The sequence below is a fragment of the Sparus aurata genome, chromosome 23, assembly GCF_900880675.1.
Source record: "Sparus aurata chromosome 23, fSpaAur1.1, whole genome shotgun sequence".
Classification (NCBI taxonomy): domain Eukaryota; kingdom Metazoa; phylum Chordata; class Actinopteri; order Spariformes; family Sparidae; genus Sparus; species Sparus aurata.
In genome coordinates, this window is record NC_044209.1 from 3,404,741 (window position 1) to 3,431,131 (window position 26,391).

General features: G+C 41.9%; 1 protein-coding gene across 2 annotated transcripts in view; it reads right to left on the reverse strand.

Moving 5' to 3' along the window:
- Positions 1-26,391, reverse strand: part of rab11fip4a (RAB11 family interacting protein 4 (class II) a) — a 44,333-nt gene that overhangs the window by 15,968 nt on the left and 1,974 nt on the right. Inside the window, exons 2-3 of one of the 2 annotated variants that reach the window (XM_030407761.1) lie at positions 5,670-5,757; positions 1,194-1,282 (exon numbers count right to left, since the gene is read on the reverse strand). In XM_030407761.1, coding sequence (XP_030263621.1) covers positions 1,194-1,282; positions 5,670-5,757 — 177 coding nt within the window. Of the gene's footprint in view, positions 1-97; positions 356-1,193; positions 1,283-5,669; positions 5,758-26,391 lie in introns of those variants that run through there. The other variant, XM_030407762.1, reaches the window with a different exon arrangement.

Consider the following 26,391-nt stretch of genomic DNA (forward strand, 5'->3'; position numbering starts at 1 on the left):
GATCATCAAAATACTGCTTTTTACTGCCAAGACTCTCTCACTCTGAAAGCATGAACCAACAAACACACACACACACACACATACACACAAACCTTACCAATCAATTCTGCATGCCACATGTCTCCTCTCCAGTCCCAAACCACCAGTCACAGCATTGTGTGAGTTTCATCCAAAAAAACATATGGTATCCTTTATGGCAGAGGTAGGACCTACATCCACTGTATTCTTGAAGCTTAAAGGCACAGTGTATTGGAAGCTTGAAGCATCTCTCGCACACATGTATCACTGCAGCTCAGTCATTCATTTGAAAACACACTGATGCCTTAAACAAAGCCACACCTCCATCTCTCTCTCTCTCTCTCTCCCTCCCTCCCTGTTGCTAAGCAACTGTTCAGCTGGGATGATCTCTAGAGGACATAAGCAGTCATAGAGTCATTTATGATATATTGCATAATCCTGGAAAAGAGTGACATAGATATAATGTTAGGAATGACAAAAATAAATAAATACTGAGGTCAAGAGAAAAATTTAAGTAAGCAAAAATAGAGTGGTATGTCAAGCTTTTGACAGGTGAGTTTTTATTTTCTGTCTCTATGTAACCTAATCTCGTCCAGGGAAAACAAATTATGAAGAATAAGTTAAGATACAAAATAGAAATACTCCAAATTCTAGCTCTTTGCTGGAGAGAAGAATGTCTGGAATACCTTGCTTAGCTTGCTTTCACTGCAAGACTATTGTTATTTATTCTGTTGAGTTGTGTTCTTACATCATCTCAATGTTTCCAACAATGGCCAAACCAGATAAACCTGTAATTTTTTCAAGTGTGTTTCATTTGATTGCCTGTCATTGGCATCACATCCCCTTTATCCCCTCTAGTTGCTGCAACTTCTGGGAAACAGGGGTTACACCAGATGATACAAGGAAGTCTGCGACCTAGCTAGGCAACCACTGTACTTTGTATTGCTATATATCCTGGAGCACAATTATTCGGTGTTGTTTGCTGTATGTTCTGTACAATATAGACAATTTCCATTATCCAATTTTTGGTCACAAGGTCATCAAACTCTGTCTTTTGTAATTGTATTAACTGTTATCCCACAGTGGTATATGGATGGACATCAAGACATACTTACCCTTAAAGTCAAACTTAACCTTTATTTGTAAGTTAAACATGGAGTGAATATAAATTGTACCTGATATATGTAACCATTGTCAGTGACTGACGGATGGTTGGAGGTTACACTGCGAGGACCCAAAGGCATCTTCAGTATCTCCTCACAGCCTAGCAAGAGGAGGGCATGAGGGAAGGAAAAAGAAAGAAAAGAAAGACAGACAGAAAATTGTTTTGTTTCAAGGTGAGGTGAAGCTTATCTTCAGTCTGAGGAATAGTTTGACATTTTGGGGTAAAACACTCATTAACTTTTTTGCCGCACTCGAAAGAAAGCGACCCCCGGGAAAGTGAATGGAATGGTCATCCAAGTCAGAAACTCGGCTGACATCACAGCAGTATGGCTGTGAGCATAATGAACAGTTACACTTAACCTTGATAAAGTGTCTGTTTGTCAAACATGCAGTAAATATAACTTTGTACTTCTCATTTTCACTTTCATTGAGTTTATCTGTTCTCAAAAGAAATCGTTGACATTATGTGCCATGTGTGACTCCTCCATATGCCATCAACTATTAAATCAGCTGCTGTATTTACTGTGAAGTTTGCAGACTTGCCATTCAAACCCCTGTTTGCAGCTAGTGCTGATGTTTGCTGAGCAGATGCACTGTAATGCTTATAGATTGTAAGTTGGGAATGCTGACTCAGAAATTCTGATTTCCGACTTGCAATGGAATGCAGCATTAAATGACAAGACTGACACCATTCTCATGTCTTGCAATAGCCAGCAAGCAGTTAGCTTAGTTTAGCATAAATAAAGGACATGGGGACGACAGCTGGCTTGGCTCTGTCCAAAGGTAACAAAATCAAGCTACAGCACCTGTAAAGCTCACCACACATTGTATTTAGGGAGAAGAAGGGCAAGATAAAATGCAGTATTCAGCAAATTCTCTGCTAGATCTTTATTTGTACAACTACATATACAACTATACTATCGATATCTCCTCCTTGAACCGGCACCTTATCGTGGTGGAGGGGTTTGAGTACCTGAATGATCCTAGAAGCTAAGTTGTCCGGGGCTTAATGCCCCTGGTAGGGTCTCCCAAGGCAAATAGGTCCTAGGTGACGGGTCAGACTAAGATCGGTTCGATAGCCCCTAATGAATAGAAAAACAACAATTGTTGGCGTCACCGGGGCCCCACCCTGGAGCCAGGCCTGGGGTTGGGGTCTTGGTGGCCGGGTCTTTGCCCACGGGACCTGGCCGGGTGCAGCCCGAATGAGCGACGTGGGCCTGCCCTCCAGTAGGCTCACAACCCGCAGGAGGGTTCAGAAGGGGCCGGTGCAGTGTGATTTGGGTGGCAGTCGTGGGCGGGGGCCCCAACGACCCAATCCTCGGACGGTGACTCTAGTCATGGGGACATGGAATGTCACCTTGTTTGGAGGGAAAGAGCCTGAGCTAGTGCGGGAGGTTGAGCGGTACCGGCTAGAGATAGTCGGGCTCACCTCCACGCACAATCTGGGCTCTGGAACCCAACTCCTTGAGAGAGGTTGGACTCTCTTCTATTCTGGAGTTGCCCATGGTGAGAGACGGCGAGCTGGTGTGGGCTTGCTTATAGCTCCCCAGCTCAGCCGCCATGTGTTGGAGTTCACCCCGACGGACGGGAATAGGTCTCTCACTGTTGTTTCGGCTTATTGGCGAACGGCAGTGCAGAGTACCCGACCTTCTTGGAGACCCTGGGAGGGGTACTGCAGAGTGCTCAAACCGGGGACTCCATCGTTCCACTGGGGGACTTCAACGCTCACGTGGGCAGCGACAGTGTTACCTGGAGGGGTTCAGATCGGGGAGGGACGGCCTCCCTGATCTGAACCCGAGTGGTGTTTTGTTATTGGACTTCTGTGCTAGTCACAGTTTGTCCATAACAAACACCATGTTCAAGCATAAGGGTGTCCATATGTGCACTTGGCACCAGGATGCCTTAGGACAGAGGTCAATGATCGACTTTGTAATCGTGTCATCTGACCTCCGGCCGTATGTTTTGGACACTCGGGTGAAGAGAGGGGCTGAGCTGTCAACTGATCACCACCTGGTGTTGAGTTGGATCCACTGGCAGGGGAGGAAGCTGGACAGATCTGGCAGACCCAAACGCATTGTGAGGGTCTGCTGGGAACGTCTAGCAGAACCCTCTGTCAGGGAGGTCTTTAACTCTCACCTCCGGGAGAGCTTTGACCAGATCCCGAGGGAGGCTGGGGACACTGAGTCTGAATCGACCATGTTCTCCACTTCCATTGTTGACAGGTAGTCCGGAAGCTCCTCAGTGCCAAGGCACCGGGGGTGGATGGAATCCGCCCTGAGTACCTCAAGTCTCTGGATGTTGTGGGGCTGTCTTGGCTGACACGTCTCTGCAGCATTGCGTGGCAGTCGGGGACAGTGCCTCTGGACTGGCAGATCGGGGTGGTGGTCTCCCTATTCAAAAAGTGGGACCGGAGGGTGTGTTTCAACTATCGGGGGATCACATTCCTCAGCCTCCCTGGGAAAGTCTATTCCAGGCTACTGGAGAGGAGAATTCGGCTGATAGTCGAACCTCGGATTCAGGAGGAACAATGCGGTTTTTGTCCTAGCCGCAGAACACTGGACCAGCTCTCTACCCTCTGCAGGGTGCTCGAGTGTCCATGGGCGTTTGCCCAACCAGTCCACATGTGTTTTATGGACTTGGAGAAAGCATTCGACCGTGTCCCTCGTTGCATTCTGTGGGAGGTGCTCCGGGAGTACAGGGTCGGAGGCCCTCTATTAAGGTCTGTACGGTCCCTATACGAACAGAGCAGGAGCTTGGTTTGCATTGCCGGCAGTAAGTCAGACCTGTTCCCAGTGCATGTTGGACTCCGGCAGGGCTGCCCTTTGTCACTGGTTCGGTTCATTATTTTTATGGACAGAATTTCTAGGCACAGCCACAGGCCGGAGGGGCTCTGGTTCAGGAGCCGCTGGATCTCATCTCTGCTTTTCGCAGATGATGTGGTCTTGTTGGCTCCTTCGAGCCAGGACCTCCAGCATGTCCTGTGGCAGTTTGCAGCCGAGTGTGAAGCGGCTGGGATGAGAATCAGCACCTCCAAGTCTGAAGCCATGGTTCTTGACCGGAAAAAGATGGCTTGCTCCCTCCAGGTTGGGGGAGAGCTCCTGCGTCAAATGGAGGAGTTTAAGTATCTTGGGGTCTTGTTCACCAGTGAGGGAAGGATGGAGCGTGAGATTGACAGGCGGATCTGTGCAGCGGCCACAGAAATGCATAGGATCCGACTTTTTCAGTCCCGATACCGATGCCTGGACTTTGTGTATCTGTCGATACCCGATACCGATCCAATACCGTTGTTGAATTAATAATAAACTGTATACCGTCCACCTTATACCATGTGGAAGAGACTAAAGGTACCAGACTTTCCTAACTAAACATTACTTTCCTAACTAAGACAAAATAATCAAACATATACCAAACATTGTAAACATGTGTAACATTAATAATAACAACAACAACAACAACAACAATAATAATAATAATAATAATAATAATAATGATAATAATAACAACAACAACAATAATAATAATAATAATAATAATAATAATAACAATACATTTAATTTACATAGCGCCTGTCAGGGTACCCAAAGACACTTAACAAAGTGGAACAAACAAAACAAAGAATAAATGGAGCGCCTGTCAGTCAGCACGGAGGGAACACTAGCACCGAAGTCAGTAGCACCGTCCGTGTACAAACTAGCGTCTGGAGGCTCCGTGCACACAGCGGGGGCGACGCAGGAGACCAAGAGATCCAATCCAAGCGATGAAGCCTGGGGTGAAGTGACAGCAGAGGTCCAGGTGCTCCTGTGCTGAACACCTGAAGACCCCGCCAGCAACGGCGAAGTAGCGACCATCCAACATCGCTGCAAGCCGGGGAGACCGCAGCAGCAGAGGAGGAGACAAAGCAGCCCGGCGGTGAATAACCCTGAGGTTGTGGTGGAGGGACGACCACAGAGCAACGATGGACAGCCCACATAGTATTGAGTACGTCGGTTTGAAAGTTAGCGTTGCTAGGCTAACAGCTGATCGGTGAGGCTAACAACTGATGGCGGGGCTACTAGCTAATCAGCGGAGAAATGTGACATGAGTAAGTGCAACGTCCTGCAAACAGGAATACAAAATAAAACATAGCAGCTGAACCTGAGAATAAACTAATAAAAAGCTAGTCAAACAACTAGTGCTCTTCCAGCATGCGACACACTGACGCTGACGAATAATGTAGGATGTGCTGCGACGGAGAAAAAAAAACTGGATCGGCCCGTGGATCTGTTCATTTTTCCGATCCCCGATCCTGCTGTTTTGTCAATATCGGGGCCGATATCCTATCTTAATATCGGATCGGTGCAGCCATAGTAATGCAGTCGTTGTATCCGGGTCCGGGGAGAGGGAAGTCTGGGTGTAGTGTCCCTGCTCAGGCAGCTGCCCCCGTGACCCGGCTCCGGATAACGCGGAAGAAGATGGATGGATGGAACTACATACTGCACATTTCCTACCTTTGATGGCGAACACTCCATGACAAAAGTCTTTGAAGTTGATCTTCCCATGAGCCTTAGGATCCAGGTACCTGGTCAACTTCTTCACCTGTGGGAGACAGAAGTCAGTCAAGTTACATATTGCCAGTTAGCCTCAGAGATCTTTATAATGGATACGGTACGGCTCCCTCTATCTCAAGACTCTTAACTGAAAAAACAAACTACATACCTTCTGTATATTAAAAAGGCCTATCATTCTTAAATGAGTTGGGACTTTTAAATACATATATATATTTTTTTTTATGGCATAGACACCTTTATTAAGCAGCTGACAGATAGGAAATGTGGGAAAGAGGGGGGGATGCGACATGCAGCAAAGGACCTCTGGCCGGAATCGAACCGGGGTCGGCTGCGTTTATGGCATGCGCTCTAAGTAAGTATCTACAAAATTTGGCAACGATCTTAAAGCTGTATTATATTGTTTAGGCCACTTGGGGGCAGGGGAACAAGCTGTAAACACATCATTGTCTTTATGAGGTCAGATACAGTAGCCTACAATATACCAAATACAATCGACAGTTTTCTGTAGGTTAGTAACTACGAGCAACATCTTCTCACACATAATCTTTTGTACCACTAGATTATAGCAGCTTCCATTTACTAAGTTTTTTTTAATCTCTGAGTCTTCCTCTGCGGATGGAGTTTACTCATTTGTCAAACTATTTCTGACAAGGAAGAGGTGCAGCAAATAACCTACTATACCTACCTACTATTAACTGCGGTGCAAAATGTTTAAAACAGTTTAAAGCTTGTGTACCATCTTAAAATGCAAAACAGCAACGAGTGCAGGTAAGCAAAGTTATCCATGCTACCACCAGAGCCTGTCATTAGTGTTTAAGGAGGACTACCTCTCAGAGTCTTTATCTCAGAGTGGAATTAATCACAATACAGTCAAGATAGTAGCAAGAGTTGGGCTTTCAGTGTAATTTACAGTACACCAGTGGAAAAAAAGCGGGAAATGAGCTTTGCACCATTTATGAACGAACACGCACCAAAATAGCATGTAATCCCCTGACAGACATAACACCTGCTGAGCAATTATTTCAATCTATTTATTTCATTTCTACTAAAACTTGACTTACTGTTTATTTTTATCAATTATGTTGAACTATATTCTTTGATTAACATATTATTGCAGTTTCGAAAGACAGCAACTGTTAAATAAGAAACAACAAAAAATGTGGGAACACATGCAATAAATACCTCTTTACACATCAAAAGTGAAATAAATTAATGCATTTTAATTGTGAAACAAGGAAAAAAGGATTTTTCCTCAGTATTAGGGTCTTGGGTTGGTTATTTTATGTTTTATGTTGAAGGATGATTCTCATGTGACATGTTTTAAACTTCATGTCATTTCTCTTTCTCCGGCCATTTTTCCTGTTCACCTGTGTTTCATTCTCTTAACTCGCACCAGCGTATTTAAGTTGGTGAGAATTGTTGCATCACAAGTAGAGCTGTCCCAAGCGATTATTTTTTCGATAAGTCGACTAATCTAACGATTAATTTAACATTACATGACCAAACAAAAGTAACGTAGTAACTGTAACTGTCGTTGGTAACTTATATGAGGAAAAAAATACCGCAGTTGTAGGCGGAGCAGCGTCTGTCCTCCCGCCTGTCCTACCAATCACATTTCTGCCCGAAAAACCTTTAACTCACTCAAGTAGATGTACTGATAGAAATCACTGTGATGGTCAGCCCTCCCGACCGAGACTTCAGTGAACTTTCTCCCAGAAAACAGCCTCCGTCCCCGTTTACTGACGGCGATTATGTAATATGGTAATTTTGCGTGAAAAACACTTTCACTTTCCAGGATGTTTAGGGGGCGGGGTTCTCAATCACTACACATTATAAACAGTCCGCGTGTTTAGATTGACAGGGGGGACACCTGGGAAACACCCCGAAGTCATCATCATGATGATCCTGTCACGTCTCTTTAGGAGCGGCAGCGCAGCTTCCTGTATGAATTACATGGCGGTTCGTCTTTATTCCAGCGGTGCTTCGCTCTGTGTGAATGACCAACGGCGGAGAATTGACGAACTGCCGCTGCGGCATTAATGCAGCATCTCTGTGTGAGAGGGGCTATTCTCAGCCTCCGCAGGTACTACCACTTCCTATCTGGGACGACGCGTCGACGCAAATTATCCATGTCGACGAATTTATGTCGTCGATTACGTCAATTACGTCGACGCGTCATCCCAGCCCTAATCACAAGGTCAAGAATGAACGTTCACACTCATCTAGTTGATATTCTTATGCCCAATGCCCTTTCATTTCTTATAAAGGATTATAGTGTACTGCTACATGTAAAATGAGCATTCCCAGTTCATCTTGTTTTTGTAGTTAACTGAATGGGTTTCTTGTGTTTCTTGTGACATTAACTTATTAATCTGTTGGTATACATTCACAGTGCAGTGTTTCCCACACATTAATTTCTTTGTGCCGGTCCACCACAGTATCAACATTGGCCGCCACTAGGGGTGTCACAAATTCTCCAAATCCTCGATTCGATTAAATTTTTGATTCTAAGGTCACCGTTTGATTCAATTCTCAATTTTTACATTTATTTTTTTTAAAGCACAGGCTGCTATGCCATTTTTAGACTAGACTTTTAAATTAAGTCAAAATCTCGAACTTCGAATTAAAAAAATGGGATCGTCGATGCTGCCACACCCCATGTCACGTCCGGTCGACTTGCCAAGCGGAAAAAAACACACATGGTAAGTGTTTAAGTGCTGCGAGTCAACCTCCTCTAATTTAGCTACTAGCTAACCCAGCAGCTATTAGCTACAGCCAGCCAAACGATAGCATGGTGTTAGACCATTCCTGTTCGGCTCCTGGACCGTGGTCGGGAAGCACAGGGGAGATGATTTCCTGTGGGGCCAAAGTTTGTGTTTACTGTTGGTGAACCCCCTTTCACGTGTTAAGCTGGTCAGGAAATAATACCAGGGAGCTTTGCTGTATCTTGAGGAGCCGTCGCCTTTATTCACAGCCAAACTGCAGACTGTATTGCACACTTTACTACTACTGTTTTCGCTTTTCCTTCCTCTCCCATTCATTCACTGTCCGCACGTACGCACGCTCCCTCACTCTCGCTCGCCCACTCACACCTCACGCACCGCCCTATTCCTGAAAGGGGCTCCACCACTCTCACAACAATGGAGACCCATCAAAAGAACTCGAACCCCCTCCTCTTTCACTGAAGTCGCAGGTGTGGAAGTATTTTTGATTTCCAGTGAGTTATGTTGACAAAAAAGCCACAGTTTGCAAGCTCTGCAGAAACTAGATGGCAGGTTATTCTGTTTAAGTTTCTAATTGACTGAAGATATAAGTTATTGTTACATTATGTTGTTAATAAATGTTTTAAATTTGACAATGTAGAGTGGTGCATTGCGAACAAAGGTCAGATATTATATATTGCATAAAAGTCTAGTCTAAAAATGGCATAAAAGCCTGTGCTTTAAAAAAAATAAATGTAAAAATCGAGAATCGAATCGAACCGTGACCTTAGAATCGAAAATTTAATCGATTTGAGGATTTGGAGAATCGTGACACCCCTAGTCCCTGGAATTATTTCCCAACCAGCTTAACACGTGAAAGGGGTTCACCCCAAAGTTATACGTAAACTTCGACCCTGGAGGAAATCATCTCCCCTGTGCTTCCCGACCCCGGTCCGGGAGCCTAACAGGAATGGTGTAACACCATGCTATCGTTTGGCTGGCTGTAGGTAATAGCCACTGGCTCAGCTAGTAGCTAAGTTAGAGGAGGTTGACTCACAGCACTTCAACACGTGTTTTTTTCGCTTGGCAAGCCGACCGGACATAACATGTGGGCGTGGCAGCATTGACGATTTCATTTTTTCAATTCGAAGTTCGAGATTGTGACTTAATTTTGGAATCGAAATCGTGACACCCTTAGCCACCACATATTGATTTTTCTATTTTTGGAGCTGCGCGTCCCGTTCTCAATCACTAAACACAGCGAAACACTGCAGTCAGGTATTTTGCTTGAGCACTTAACATTCAGTTGTGTCATAAAATAAGATGTCATCAGTGCACTGAGCACTGTTGACAGTGCTTTCAGCTTCACCTTAAAGCAGCTAATTCCTGCCTCTTCATCCTCTACTCCTCACACTCCGCTGATGACACATTTCCTTTGGTTGATATAATCTAACATTCACACATGAGAAGACTATGGCTCCGACCCCAACATTCAAACTCAGCACAGGTGTTTTGAACACAGGCTTTGATGTTGGAATCAGCTTTGATAAGTCTGGATAAATACATCTAAATGACCTATTAGAACAGAGTGTACTTTGTGAAACTACACAAGCATCTGCAGAGCCACATGCTGACTGACAAATGTTATCTCACACACACACACACACACACACACACACACACACACACACTCTCACATCCCAGTGCTCAGTGTCACATAAATCACACAAGCTTAAATGCAAATGTCAACATGCTGTGCCTTAACCTAATACCACTCTGTGTCATCAATTTAACATCAAACACCTACAATACAGAAGTGTTAATGTCAGACAGGCAAAAAGCAGTGTCAACTAATCTCTTATGAAAACATTAGCTGAAGCTCACAACTTGAGTTTTTATACGATATTCCTAAACCTGAAAAAAAATATCTTTTACATTTGAACTTACATAAAAAACATTCTTTACATTACATTGAAGCCACTGCTCAACTATCATCTGTTTTAATTTTTAAGAGATGTTGCACAGTGTACACACAATCTATTCCATAATCTATTGCAATCTATATGCATGTGTAAAAATAAATCCTTTTTAGATGTGAAAGCATCCCACATTACAGCTTGAAGGCTGTAAAGTAATCAAGAATTTGTCAGAAACAGCTCTTCACAAAGTTGATAAAGTTTCTCCTTACTCCTCAACTCCCAAAACTGAGTGATTTTATGAAGAAGTCTGGGGACTTTCTCTCCCTCTTCATCTCCTTGCTGTTGCTGACTGTAGCTGTAGTGCAAAACCTCTAAAATTGTTATAAATTATTGTTAATAACAATTAAATACATGACATCCTGGTCATTCATATTAATAAAAAATAAACATTATTGTCACGCACCATTTACTATGACATCATTCTATAGATCAACCCCTTACAACTCTCAACTGTGACGGACTTCCTGTGTCCCTGCACTTGGCAGGTTTGCTGCTGAGGACCCAAGGAAGTGTCATGTCAAATTTGGTACAATTATTATGAGTACAATATGCAGGGTTCGTACACATTTTTCAAGGTCAAATTCAAGCACTTTTCAAGCACTTCTAAGGGTCATTTACAAAATTTACCAGCACCTTATCGCAGGAGTAAAATACTTTTCCTCTCATGATTATTTATTTTCACTTTTTATCACAATTATGTACATTGCATTATGCTGTAAACTTCTAAAATGATGTTTCATGATAGCAAAAACTTTAGAAATTAAAGGAGAACACAAAGTTTATCCAAAAAAAGGGAAGCCACTTGGCGTTCTTCAGGTACACTTTCAGCGAGACAAAGAGAGACCTGAGATCACCCTGTAATTTTCTTTTTTGACATAAACCTTTATAAGCTGTTTGCTTATTCATCAAAGTTTATTAATATTGAACGTGTCATCAGTCCAAATTGCATCAAATTCACTTTCTCCTCAGCCATCCTTCTCTATTGCTACCAGGCTGCATGTGTGACGATACACACACACACTGGTTTTATTTCTGCTTGTAATAAGCAAACCATCCAGTCTGATCCCAATGTTGCCAAGACACAGAGTTATAATGTCAAGCACTTTCAAGCACTTAAACTAAAATCCAAGCACTTTTGAGACCTTGAAAACACAACATTGAAATTCAAGTACTTTCAAGGATTTCAAGCACCCGTACGAACCCTGAATATGGTTTGGTTAAGTTTGGTATTTTCAGAAAAACAGCACAAAGAGCACGAAAAACAATTTCCCTTCAGGGTTAGTGAACAGATGCAGAAATAACAAACAGTATGTAGTATAGAATCCATTAAATGTTCTTTATAAATAATGCATTTGCACTGTTATAATCTCTAGAGTGTTGGTGTGCATGCGTGTAGTAAAGGAGCAGCAGTGTGGTTGAAACAAAGGAATAAAGACATTATTTCATACTGTATGCAGTAATCTGACTCTCTTGCAGTGAACTGATGTTTCTGGATGTTTCACATGTTGTTTTCCAGATGAAACAAATGTAAATACAGCAACATCTCATAGGCTGTTTTCAGCTAGGCTGATCATTACATTACTTAAGAACCAACCAATCCGCACACAGACTCCCTGTGAAGCTCTCGTTGCCATGGTGACAAAGAACACAGAGATGAGCAGAGCCGCGAGAAGAGAGGAGGAAGATATTGCAGTGGCTTCCTCTTAGTATGACTGAGTTATTTTTAGTGATCTGTTCAGGGTGCTCAGCCGCCATGACAGCTTAAAGGAAAATCTGCTCTCAATGTCCTGCTGAGTTTTATTCCTTTCTCTTTCTTGCTCATGTTTTGCACAGCAGTCTTCAAATAACCTAACGTGACCAAACAGTAATTCAAACACAGGAAGAACAAGAGGCTGAGGAACTGGCTGGTAGTCTTCTTGAATGTAAAGGAGGGAAACCTATCCTTCACCTGAAACCTGTACTTTAAGCTAATGAACAAAAGTTATGCTACAACATACTTAACATTATTGCTCATCATTTCCCATAACTACAGAATGTTTTAAAATTAATTTCCAGTTCTTCCAAAAAGCCACTGCTTTTATATTTTTTTCATCTGGTTAATAGCTCATAAACCTGCTTTGGATGAATATAGGTACATTTAGATAGATATACTGAATTTTGTGTGCTAATGCATTAGCAAACAGAGGCTCTCTGTCCCTTAACCTCCCGACCGACATGATGTGATTTTCAAATGGAGAAAATCACATCATCCAGATGACCTTGCTCAATACCACCACCTCCTTCAACTCCTCTCACACTTCAGGCCTTATTCCAACTCCTTTCAAGACAGCTACAGTAAAGCCACTCCTAAAGAAACCCACCCTAGATTCAGCTGACATCCAAAACTACAGACCTGTATCTCTTCTTTCATTCCTCTCCACAACTCCTGGTCAGAGCACTGGTCATCTCCCGCCTGGACTACTGCAACTCGCTCTTGGCTGGACTCCCAGCCATTGGCTTCTATTGCAGCCTGCATCCGATTCAAGACGATGGTGCTGGCCTTCAAGGCCCTCAACGGAACTGCACCTGTCTACCTCCAAACACTGGACCACACACTCCACCGTGAACACATCGCTGCACTACATCAGCTGAAGTCGCGACTCGTCTCTGTTCTGGTGCCTCAGTCGTGGAACGATCTCCCGACCAATGTCAGGACAGCAGAATCACTCTCCATCTTCTGCAAGACTTAACCTCAGACTCGAGACTCATTTGTTCAGACTCGACCCTGCATTTCATGACTTAAAATACTGCAGCACAGTGAGGATTCAGATGTTAATATTAACATCTGAATCCTCACTATGCTGCAGTATTTTAAACTTTAATTTAAAATACTGCAGCACAGTGAGGATACAGATGTTTAATATAGTATATAATACTGCAGCACAGTGAGGATACAGATGTTTAATATAGTATATAATACTGCAGCACAGTGAGGATACAGATGTTTAATATAGTATATAATACTGCAGTGCAGTGAACACATAGATGTTTAATATAGTATATAATACTGCAGCACAGTGAGGATACAGATATTTAATATAGTATATAATACTGCAGTGCAGTGAACACATAGATGTTTAATATAGTATATAATACTGCAGCACAGTGAGGATACAGATATTTAATATAATATATAATACTACAGCAAAGTAAAGTTACAGATGTTTAATATTGTATATAATACTGCAGCACAGTGAGGATACAGATCTTTAATGCATATATAACACTAAATCAGTCTGTTGTCAGTGTGGCCAGTCTGCTGTATATTCATACAGTTCACTGAAGAGTTCCCTCTCTTTATTGCTGTGAGTCTGAACGCACTTTCAATCAGTTGATGGTTTTCATAATGCCTTGTTTCAGGTGTTGTTGCAGCCCTTCAGTACCCTTAATAAAATAGTATTTTTCAACTCGTTGTCATGTTCACATAGCCTCAATGAAACAGCACAATAACAACTTATGAATTCTCCCTTCTCCTTTCTTTGACCTCATGACTTGTTCCATCAGGGTTAAGAGAAGTAGTTAGGAAACGACTTAGGAGGTGACTATTCAATCACAGACCTGGTAGTGCTGTTGGTTCCTGAACCAGGGACTGGCAGAGTGCTTTCCATGGTGCTGAACCTGAGGCTGCCAATGGCTGTCACAGGGTACATTAAATACAACATTTACATCTCTGGAGTCCCTATGGAGCTAATCTGAGCCCTCAACATCACACCTCACTGCACTAGATATGAACCTTGAGCACATTTGACTTAGTGTATCAGCGTTGAAAATCTAAAATGAGACCATGCCCCAGCTCCAGTGTCATGGCATTTGTACTGCTTGTGCTAAAGACCACAAAATGGGGTTTAGTCAGAGAGGCATAGCAACTTGCAGCCACAACATGAGTACAGACCCACGCTACTGTGGAGCGTAGGGGTACAGCACTTCCTGTGGACAGATACTTAAAATCCAAATCATCAGTGGTCCAGAAGCCCACGTGGTGTTGCAAGATTAATCAATCTGCTCCACAGAATGCTGTTTATTCTTTGTTGAAAAACTGAGCAGTCAGATTGGGAGATTTTTGTCTTCAGGCCTCAAAAATGATTCCAATGAACCAATCTGGAGGCAGGGGGGGGGGGGAGCTAGAGAGCCCGAACAGGATGGCAGCATAGCGTGGCGGCTCCGTACAACTTCGCACATAAAACAGCCCCAGACATCTACAAACCTGGTCAACTACATGGTATAAACTATGCCTAAACCCCCAGCAGCAAAGGAGTGTGTCATCTTCTCGAACGCTCGCAAAACAAGCTCACGAAACGCGAAGACAACATCTCCGGTCAAGGACATCGAAGCTAGTGACATGGCTAATGTAGCCGACGTGCTAACTAAGCTTAAATCACTCTGCTCCGAGTTCAGCTCGAAGCTGGACGAAATAAACAACCAACTGGGGGAGCTGACGAACTCTATCACGGTGATGGAGAATAATCTAGGTGAAATAAAACAAGATGTAACGGCTAATGAACAACGAATCGAGGGGGCTGAAGCCCGCATAGCCGCTACGGAGGACGCGTTGGACAAGACCGAGAGGGCTCTGGCTAAAGCAACAAAGTGGCTCACATACCTGGAAGAAAAGACCGAGGACTTGGAAAACCGCGGGAGGAGGAAAAATATGGTCTCAAGTTTGGTCTCAAGGAGGGAGCCGAGGGTACGCGTCCTCTTTTGGACTTTATAAACGTTATGCTGCCCCAGTGGCTGGGCACCGAACCCGACTAAGCATTAACACTGGAGAGAGCCCATCGTACCCTGGCCCCAGCAGTTCCCAACCAGAACCGAGCCGTGCTTCTTCGCTTCCTCAACTACCAAGATAAAGAATTTGTCTTACGCTCTACAAGACAACGGGACATTACACACGACGGATCCAAACTCGCATTTGTCCAGGATTTTTCAGCGCAGACGATCCGACGAAGACGGGAGTTCAACACCGTAAGAAAGCTGTTTGTTGACATGGGGACCTTCCGAGGATTTCACCCCCAACCGTGCAGGCTGAGAGTGCTACACAACGGGAAGATCCAGATGTTTTCCTCCCCACAGGAGGCTGAGGAATTCTACCGCAAGGTCTCCGCCAAATAGCCTATACAAGACCAGGTTTGAAATGCTTCTCATACATGGAGAGGGGTGAGTGCACTAACTTATGTGCAGGGGAAATAGTCTCATTACCGGGGTGGTGGTCACTTAAGCCAATCTGCTCTAAAACAGTGGGAAATATGAACAATCAACAGCAGGCACATGCCAAATAGACAGTTCAAAACTTCTGTTTTATTTTTATTTTTATTCTATTTTATTTATTTATTTTCTGTGAACACTTGCAGTTCCTGTGTGTGACTGTCGCTTTATTTTCGATGTGTGATACTTTTTTAGCATGAAAAAACAGAAGAGAGCAATGGTACCAAGATGGGTTGTGAGCAGCAGGTGTATAGGCTCTACGAACCTTGTAATTAATCCAAATTTGTTTTAAGTTGTGTTTTAAATAATACTAATGGCTGGATACTTTGGTTTTTACATATTTGAAAATATGTTCTTTTTTCTATGCTACTATTATTGTTTATCCAGATACAAATATTTGTTTTTAATTTTTTACCTGCATGCTTGCTGTTAAGGGTGAAGTACCACCTAAGAAAGCTAAGCTTAAACTCTTCTCTTGCCTATTTTCCTGCACAGAAATAACGCTTTTTCCAAACAAGATGTGTGTTGTTGACGGATAATTGTTAACTGTCGGTCAACTTGAGGGTGTTACTTGTTCCAGTGGGGTTGCCTTGTCGTTTGGGGACTAGGCTAGGGTTTTGGGGAGGCGGGGAGGGGGTGAGTAGAGGGGGCCCCTCATGCTCTACTCATGTTACACTTTTTATTTCTTTTTTATTAGCTCGTCAGTCTTATTTTGTTTTCGTTTTCCTTTTAATGCATCATGGTCACACGAAACCAATATGACATGCAGAACTCTGTATGTCGAGTACACTTAATGTAACAACTTTTAATGTCAGAGGCCTTGGCCATCCAATTAAGCGGAAAAGAGTTCTTACATTCTTATAGAAGTAAAAAGTAGACATAGCTTTCCTTCAGGAAACCCATTTGTCCAATGAGGAGCACAAAAAATTTAAGAGAGATTGGGTCGGACAGGCTTATTTCTCTAGTTTTACCAGCAATAAAAGGGGAACAGTAATACTCATTCATAAAAAATTGCCTTTTATATTTAAGGAGCAATATGGTGACTTTGAGGGCAGACACATACTAATTCGGGGGATGCTATATGGGCAAGAACTGACACTGCTGAATGTATATGCACCAAACGAGGATAACCCTAAATTCATGATGGATATGATCACCTTATTCAATCAATATAACACAGACTTTGGAATAGTTGCCGGAGATTTCAATTGTCGTATGGATAGTAAGTTAGACAAATCCTCAACCACACTGTCTAACCCCAACGCTTCTAAGACTCTGAGGTTAGCCTCGGCGGATGTAGGTCTGGTCGGTGTCTGGAGAGAACTTAATCCTACAAGGAAAGACTACACTTTCTACTCAGCTAGACACAAATCATACTCCCGATTAGATTTATTTTTTTTTACCTTGGGATCATCTCTCATCTATAGTTTCATGTGATATAGGGCCCATCCTTATATCAGACCACTCACCAGTTTATCTGCGGTTATCCCTCCCTCAGCAAACGAATCAAACCAAACAATGGAGATTTAATGCCTCACTCCTCACAGACTTTGAAGCTTGTAACAATATCAGAAAATGGTTAGAGCAGTATAGACAGGATAACGCGTCCTCCCCCATTACTCCGGCAGTGATGTGGGACGCAGCTAAAGCGGAAATTAGGGGACAGTTGATCTCTTACACATCTGAAAAAAAAAAAATCTATTGTTAAACAAACAGAACAACTTGAGAAATGTCATAAACAATCTCCCACAGAGGAAAACTTGAGAAAATTAAACGCAGCCAGAACTAATCTCAATCTGATTCAAACAGAGCATATCAAAAAACTTCTGTTCTTTACTAGACAGCGATATCATGAATATGGTAACAAGCCAAGTAGACTTCTAGCCTATCAACTAAAAAAAGAACGTGCAGAAAACACAATAAAGTGTACACGTAATACGGCAGGCCAGTTGAAATATGACACACAATCAATTAAGTCCTCATTTCTTGATTTTTATACACAACTATGCGTCAGAGAATCCCTCTGAAATGGACATTCATAGATTTCTGGAAAAAATATCCCTACCCTCTATCTCAGAGGATGAAAAGGAGCAGATGAGTGCTCCATTCACCTCAGAGGAGGTGCTGCAAGCAATCAAGTCAATGCCCTCTGGAAAAACTCCAGGCTTAGACGGATACCCGGTAGAATTTTATAAAGCTTTCTGGGTGCAAATCGAGCCACTTTTTATGCCTATGCTCACAGGCTTTTTTGAAAATGGCGCTCTCCGTGATACTATGAAGACAGCAATAATTTCATTAATACACAAGAAGGATAAAGATGTTGCTGAATGCGCATCATTTCGCCCAATTTCATTACTTCCAGTTGACTTTAAGAAAAATTAATTGCACACAGGCTGGAAGACCTGTTGCCCCGGATCATTAATCCCGACCAGACCGGCTTCGTGAAGGCACGCTATGCATCTGATAATATCCGGAGGCTACAAAATATAATCCACCACTCGGCCCTACACAACAGAACCCTATTACTTTCACTTGACGCTGAAAAAGCATTCGACAGGGTCGAGTGGTCATATCTGTTTGCCGTTCTGGAGAAATGTAATCTTGGTGAAAAATGTATTCGGTGGGTCAGAACTATGTACAGCAAACCACAAGCCCAAATATGTATAAATGGTACCCTCACTGAAAAAGTCAATTTGTCTAGAGGCTGCCGGCAGGGGTGTCCTTTATCTCCATTTTTATTTAACTTGGCAATTGAACCACTCGCAGAAGCCATACGGGCTAACGAAGAGATTGCTGGTATCAATATCGGGAAAACAAAGAACAAAATTTCACTATATGCGGATGATATAATCCTATACTTAACCAGCCCCGAGCGATCAATCCCAGCAGTATTAGACCTTCTTACCAAATTTTGATTAATATCGGGCTATAAAATCAATTTGACAAAATCCAATGCCTTATTAATTAATTCATCAGTCTCTGACTTAGGGCCATTTCACCGTTCACTTGGGCTCAGAACAGCTTCAAATATCTTGGGTGAATGTGGCTCCAAAACTTAAAGATCTTTACCTTATAATTTACATCCCATTGCTTAAAAAGGTTAAGGAAGAATTAGAACATTGGAAAATGCTCCCCATCTAATTTCTCAGACGAATTAATGTAATTAAAATGAATGTCCTGCCCCGTTTTAGCTATCTATTTCAGTCACTGCCCTGTTACTTGGACAAAACATTTTTTAAATCTATAAACAAAATGTTAACCTCTTTTATCTGGAAAAACTCTGAACCAAGAATAGCTTTTAAAACAAAATCTAGAGAGAAGGGAGGACTGGCATTACCTGACTTACAAATGTACTATTGGGCCGCCCAGACTAAGGGCCTGATTAGCTGGGTGCAAAGACGTAACAATGCACACTGGATAGACATAAAAGAAGAACTCTGTACTCCTATTTCCACAACCTTGCTACCATTCATTACCAACATAAATGCACTACATCAACTAACAAAAACATATGTAATTTACAACACTCTTAGGGCTTGGCAAGATATAAATAAGTTTTGTGGGAATTTTGGCAAGATCTCCAGGCTTTCCCCTTTATCCTCAAACCCAGATCTGCCACCATCTATTGGTAGTTCCTTGTTTGCAAAGTGGAGAGAAAATGGCATACATCAATTCCAACATTTGTTAGCCGGGGACACACTCAAGTCCTTTGCAGATTTAATGTCGGAATATGACATTCGAAAACAGGACTTTTATAAATACTTACAAATTCGCCATCTAATAAACACCCTGAAAAGGGAAAAACGCCTGTCTTTGGGGCTGACAAATCTCGAGGACATCTTGGTGTAGTCCACATCGTTGAAGGGAAGGATCTCTGTAATTTATGTTGCTTTGTTGGACCATTATAGCTCTTCCTTGACCCCACTTAGGAACATATGGCAGAAGGATATGAGGCATGCTTTTGATGAAGACCAGTGGAATACTATATGTCAGAATGTTTTTTCCTCACTGTCCTGTAACAAAATAACTGAACAAAATTATAAATTCATGCACAGGATGTACCTTACTCCGCTCTGCTTAAGTAAAATGTTTCCTAATTCATCCCCCAGATGTCATCGTTGTAAAACTTGTAAAGGGTCAATTATGCATGTTTTTTGGGAATGCAGGAAATTAAAACATTTTTGGAAGGCGGTACATGATCTAACTGTTATGGTCGTGGAAACCCCGCTGGACATTACACCAACACGATACCTATTTGGACAAGGAATTGGACGAGACACTGGACACCATACACAGGAAGAGGATTATCATAATCTCCTATATAGCAAAGAAATGCATCTTGCTCAACTGGAATCAACAAAGACCCCCATCGTATAATATGTTTAAACAAATCCTAAATGAAACTTTAAGACTGGAACAATGCACATATGCCCTAAAGAATAAGGGGGAGGTCTTCCGAAGGATATGGGAACCTCTTATGGACCTCTGACACTACCACATCATGATAGGGTTTGGCATGTTTACATAACACTCATAAAGGATGAACTGTGACCATGGACTGATTTGATTTAATCTGCTGTACTTTTTATCTGTTTCATTTTTGTTGCTGTTTTGTTTGTTTCTTTGTTTCTTTGTTTGTCTGTCTTTCCTCATTTCTCTGATTGTTTATATTACTAAATGTTAAAATGTCAAAATAAATAAAAAGATAATTGAAAAAAAAAATTAAAAATTAACCAATCTGAGAGACTAAAATCTCTCCAGGACTGAATTGTTCATAACATAAAAAAATTATATTGCAACACAAGGATATTGCTTCTTTTTAGGTCGTCACTAGCAAAATACTGTTGAGAACTAGGGGTTGACCGATTTATGTGTATTGGCATTTTTTCTTCCTGATTGCAGATAAGATTTATTTATTTAAAAAGTGTGCTACTTTGGCTATGCTTCCCCTATGTCTGTATTCACCACTCTTGCTGTTTTTCCACTAAAACTTATGGCCGCGCCAAGTCAAACCAAGCCGCGCTGTTTTGCTTTTCTATTACCGGTCTTACTGCACTGACTCAGGCCATGCCATGCCAGCGATGGATCTGCTCCCGAGTAGCAGCAAGCCACGGCCACCCTGCCTCCAAGCAGGCCATGGCGATAACTCATGACTGCAGCCAAAAGTTAGTGCTCTCAGTACTTATGTAGCTTCTAACTGGTCTGGTCCTGTAAGTACTTTTAATCATCTGCTGTGTTTTGTCGCGTTTACTTTCAGCTTTTTCAAGAGTCATGTTTAGTCATTGCTGCTGAAAACAATGTTTCCTGTATTGCTGTTTCATAATAAAAGCTTTTAAACTACTAAATAACAGGAGGCTTTTATTTTGAAGAGGTCATAGGAAATTAAACGTTTTTGGAACCATATTAGCGGAGCCACTTTGTTAGCAGTGATTCTTTTACAATATTGCAGGCGGATTGGGACAAGCGCATCACTGGTTAAAAGCAAAACTCTCGCCAAAATGCAACCTAGGGTCTGTTTGTGAATGTACCTGAGTAAAACTTTCATTTAAAAGTATAATTACAACAAAAGTGCCACTTTTAAGATTTACCATATTTTCGTTGTCAAGATAATTTTCAATGGGTGTGCACTACTACGATAGCATCAAAATCGCTATTTTTAAAACACTAAGAAGGCTCAACACAACATGAAACTTGTCGTAGTATCACCAGGGTCTCTACACATGAACTCGAGCATTGAGAACATTGTTTGTCAGAGTTTTTGTTTTTTTCGCTCGCTGCCATGTTGCCAGTCATGCCATGTTGTTGTACGTCTCCGAATGCGACGTAACATAGAGGAGGATTGAAGATTTCCCCTCCCTTATAATCTTACAGTGCTACAAACTTTTTTCCATATCCCCGAAATCAACTGGAAGCGGCGACCCACCCCAGCAGCTAGCCTTAGGAGCTTTCCACCTTTACTCTCCTCCTTGTTAGATCAAAAATGTTTCTGGGACGATTATTTCTATTACGGAACGATTTGATTCGATCCAGTATCAGTATATATACCATACAATCCTATACAATTCTTTGTTTCATGGAGACATTAATTTCCTATTTTACATTAGAAAAAGCCAATTCTATAAAAGTGGCATTGCTTACCTTCAAATAGACATTTCATAAAAGACTAGGAATCTTACGTATTTTTCTTATTATTATATCTTTATCTTAACCTGCAGTACCTCAGTATATAAAAAAAACACACCTGTTCTCATCCTGGATCTGATGAACAACTATCCTGTTGTCTGGATCTCTGTGAACAGTGTCTCTCTGAGCTGGATCGGTCTGCATTGGACCTCTCTAGAACTGGATGTCCCTGACTGTCTGTATCACCTGCTTCCTAGTAAAAATCAATGCATGAAATCACTTAACAGTGTGCAGAACTACGAGCAGTCGCAGAGTGTAGCTAAGATCTTGCCGAGTTGTAGCTGGAAAAAGTGTTAAATCCCTGTGTCTTTGTCTTGTATGTTCTTGCTAGTGCTAGCTTTACTAGCATCCTTGTTGTCTGTATAGGTTTCACCATGCCATCTCACCAGGTGAACGGTAATTTTTTGTGATGCTACTTTACTTAAATAATGTTCTACAGAGCTTACATGCGACCTGCTTTTTGTCCAACTTTCCATCCTTCTTATAAATTCCAAATCTCTTCCAAACTCTTGATTTAGGATTTGACAGTTCATTGTAAATCTTGTTGCCGTCAACGAACATATTGGTTTTGTTTCCTTGGCAACGATACGTTAATGTTTCTGTGCCCAAGTGTTGTGCTGACCTTTGAAGATTTTTTACATGAGTTTGATGACATTGTGAAGCAGAAGCAGCATAGCAGCTTCACTCAACTCACACCTTTAATATTTGACCATCGACCGGTTCACAGTACAAAGATCGATCTGGAGGTGCCCGGATCGGCATTGTCATGGCCAAGAAAGCTGGCCGTTCTTAGGTGCCTTGTTTATCGTTTCATGGTTTCCTGCCTTATTTTGAAACTTCCTCGCTCCTCTCCTTTCAGTAAACTTGCCACTTCCCCTTGTGTCTTTCCCACCAGCCTGACTGCCTTCCCCACCCTGATTGTCTCCACCTGTTACCGTGTCTATATCTGGTCTGCGTCTCCCTTTGTCTGTGCCAGTTCGTCTTGTCTTGCGTGTCAGAAAACCAGCTCCAAGCACTCATCTTGCCAAGGATTGTCAAGCCTTTGTTTCATGCCCCTCTCTTGCCAGGTTTTGTATTTTCTTTGATACTTTGTCTAGCCCTTGCGTTTGTTTGTAGGTTTTCTCCCTCTTTAGAGTGGTTTTTGTTTATTAGCTGTCGTAGTGTTTTTTCCCTCCATGTGAGTGATTTTCTGTTGTACTTTTCCAATTAAAGATTTGTTCACTTTGTCTCCTGAGTTGTGCGTTTGGGTTCAAGTTTTAGTTCAGTCGTAACAGGCATAGTCATACCTTTAAATTCAAAACCAAGTTCTGATTCATAATGGATCATTTTTACATCCCTACTATTTACTCATGGCAATTATGTGACGTGATTTAGAGGAAATATCTTATCTTTGTTCAGGGGTGTAGTGCTATTTGTTTAAGTCTAAGACACGCTCATGTGTGCGTCCACGCACATGATTTACAATACGAATATTTTTTTCATCAAGCTTAATTTTCATCTTATCCTTTTCTTTAACTCACAGTAATGGGTTTCCATTTTTTCACCATGAACCTCAAGTAAAACCTGTCATGGGACACTTCCGAGAAGGTGACAACTAGGGGTAGGAGGACAAAAATCGGTTCTAAGATGCATCGCGATGCAGACGTGGACGATTCTGAATCAATTGACAAATGTCAAAAATCACTTTTCTAAATGTTAACATAATGTTGACGGAACGCAAAAGGCGGATCTCGGAAGTGCAGCGCCAGAGCAGTCGATGGCGTGCAACAAAGTTGGCTGAGTGAGAAATCAGACCGGCACCCTCTGCATTAAAAGCTAGCATATGGAAGTATTTTGGCTTTTGTGAAATTGGAGGGAAACAGGACCTGGACAAAAGCCTCACAACATGAAAGTGTCAAACTAAACTTAAATATTTTGGACACACAACAAACATGAGAAACCATATTACACATTTCCACCCAGAGGAGGACGAAAAATTCTTGGTTGTAGTTGCTGCCAAACAGAGGACCATCAAGGAAGCGATATTAAAGCTTCCACCTAACTTGGAAAGGGCAAAGCAAATTACAAACGAAGTACAGCTCAGTCATTGAATACCAGGGCTCTCGGACAGCCGAGAGTCATGGAATCACTGAAGTGCACCAAACAAGAGCAGCGAATGAGAGCCACACAGGTGCAAATATGGTTAAGCTATTAAAGAATGCACTGCCAGGCACTGGTATGATTTCACTGTGGCCTATTTCATATTTTTTGTATGAGAGCTGCTTTCTGTATTGTTTAGCTCTGGCATCAATGTCCTGTAAACAGATCTGCAGGTAAACCCAGAGCCTTAAGCAGGATTAATATACTGACCTCCACAGTGTGTGTCAGTGCAGTCATTTAGAAAAAATGACACAACATTTTGACTTTCCTTTCTGCAGATGTTTAAGTGCCTAAGATCTTTTTTATATGAAAGCCGTTTTTGATTGCGGTACACAGCAAAATGATTTGATTGTTTTTTGGTCTGGGGATTCTATGATCACCGTGTTGTTTATAGTGAGACTCATTATTAATCTAATAAGGGCACCTTTTTATGTCGTTAGTTATTCTATAAATTATAAATCTATATTTTTTTTGTTAGTGATTCAGAATATGCTGAAGCTGTATTAATTCACTACATGTATGCTGCTACAGGCACACTTTTCTTTTTCCTGTTAGTTCTTTGCAAAGCTGGTATATGTGCTCGCGAATGTAACCTTCCAATTGACTTGCCACATCTCTTCCATTTGTTTTATTATTAAAAGATATTGGAAGTAAATTCAGTTTGGTTCATTACAAATACTTCAGTCACACAGTGAGAAAAAAAATAAATCAATAATCGTTTTATCATCGCAGCCTCCTGAATCGCATCATGAGGTGCCTAGAGATTCCTACCTCTAGTGACAACAGACAGCCTGACTGCAACAAGAGGGTTGCAGTCAGTAGTACAGTAGTTTGTTTATTCACTGTTGTAACTTTTGTTTTTCCCCTTGTGATAATTTTTGCCATCTGAAGTGTCAGAGCAGAAACTCTTGATTGCTCAGTGTGCATTGACTGGACATATAAGTCACATAAGTCATGCATGCAGAGCTGTTGAGTTTTGCTGATGAGAAGATGCCAACCTTTGTTCAAAACAAACCATATAACTGAGTAGTTTTAGCACTTTAATATTTGAACCTTCAACCAGATTATAACGGGGGTATTCCAGAAAGGAGGTTCAACAAACTCTGAGCCTAACCCTGAACTCTGAATTGACTTACCCTGTGAAGTGAAACTCTGAGTTTTCAGTTCCAGAACAGCTGATCTGAGTTAGGTAAGTCGACTCTGAGTATGTTAACTCTGAGTTGAGCTCGTGCCTGACAACTAGTAAAAAGCCATCATCAATGGAGCTCCGATACTGTGATTCACCATGGCAACCGGGGAGAATACAGGAAGCAAACATTTTCTGGGGGAAAAAAAAAAGTAACACAGCTGCGGCCGTAATAAAAATCACTGACAGAGTTTTAGATGCGGTCTTCTTTTCATTTTGGATTTAACATCACTTTCTTTTATATTAGCCTTTAAGGAAGTGGTTTAATGTTGTTCAATGTTTTGTTTGATTTTATTTTAGGCTATTTTATTTTATTAAAATCAGCTGAAAATGACATATAGAAACAGTCTCACGATGGCTCCTCACTTTGGTTTTATTTCACATATTAAACAAAGTAAAAGTTTATTCAGTGTATATTTTAACTTGTAGTAGCTTTTACCACCAACAGAGGCTGTTTAACACACATCTGTGTCCTAACATCCTGCTGAGTAGTTGAACATGAAGTTGTGCTCACCTCCACCTCCAGCACGTCCGACAGAGGCAGAGGAGCTGGTCCTGAGTCAGGTTGCTGGGTGACCAGAGGCTGAGGGCGTCACTCACCCATAGGACCCAACATTAGAGGCAGTCTACTGTCTACAGATTGAACTAGAAGTCATTTAATCTTACACTCAATGCGGCTAGAAACACGGACTTTGAAATTATGTTGTTGGTAAAAATACAATAGGCTATACTGATGGTTACTTTGGTAGTTATCTGTGGGAAATAAAGAAAGCCAAATGAAATGTGAGTTATTTCTCTTTTTCTGGCTGCTGGAAGGTGATTGATTAACCTGAAAAAACAAAGTGGATTGTTCAGATCTGAGAGCACGTCAGCAATGACGTGTAGCCTGATATTCGCTGTGCAGCCGGAGAATATAAATGACGGACTGATGAGAAGCGGTCGCTGTTCGGTTCAGTCCTCGTCAGGGAGTGAGAGCTCATCTAAATTATCTAAATTCTCTTCCTGGTGTAAAACTGTTAATTATTTCTGCTTCAACATGATTGGACTGAGAAGGAAAGGACAGCCGCTGTCAGACAGCTCCGTCAGACTCAGGGTTTCTTCAGGTAAACCTACCAGTGAGCAGGTTATGTTCACAGAGTAAGTTACCGCAGTAACAGACCCAGAGTTTAAGTTACCTCTCTTTCTGGAACTGAAAACTCAGAGTTTCTCTCATCTCAGGGTTAACAAACTCA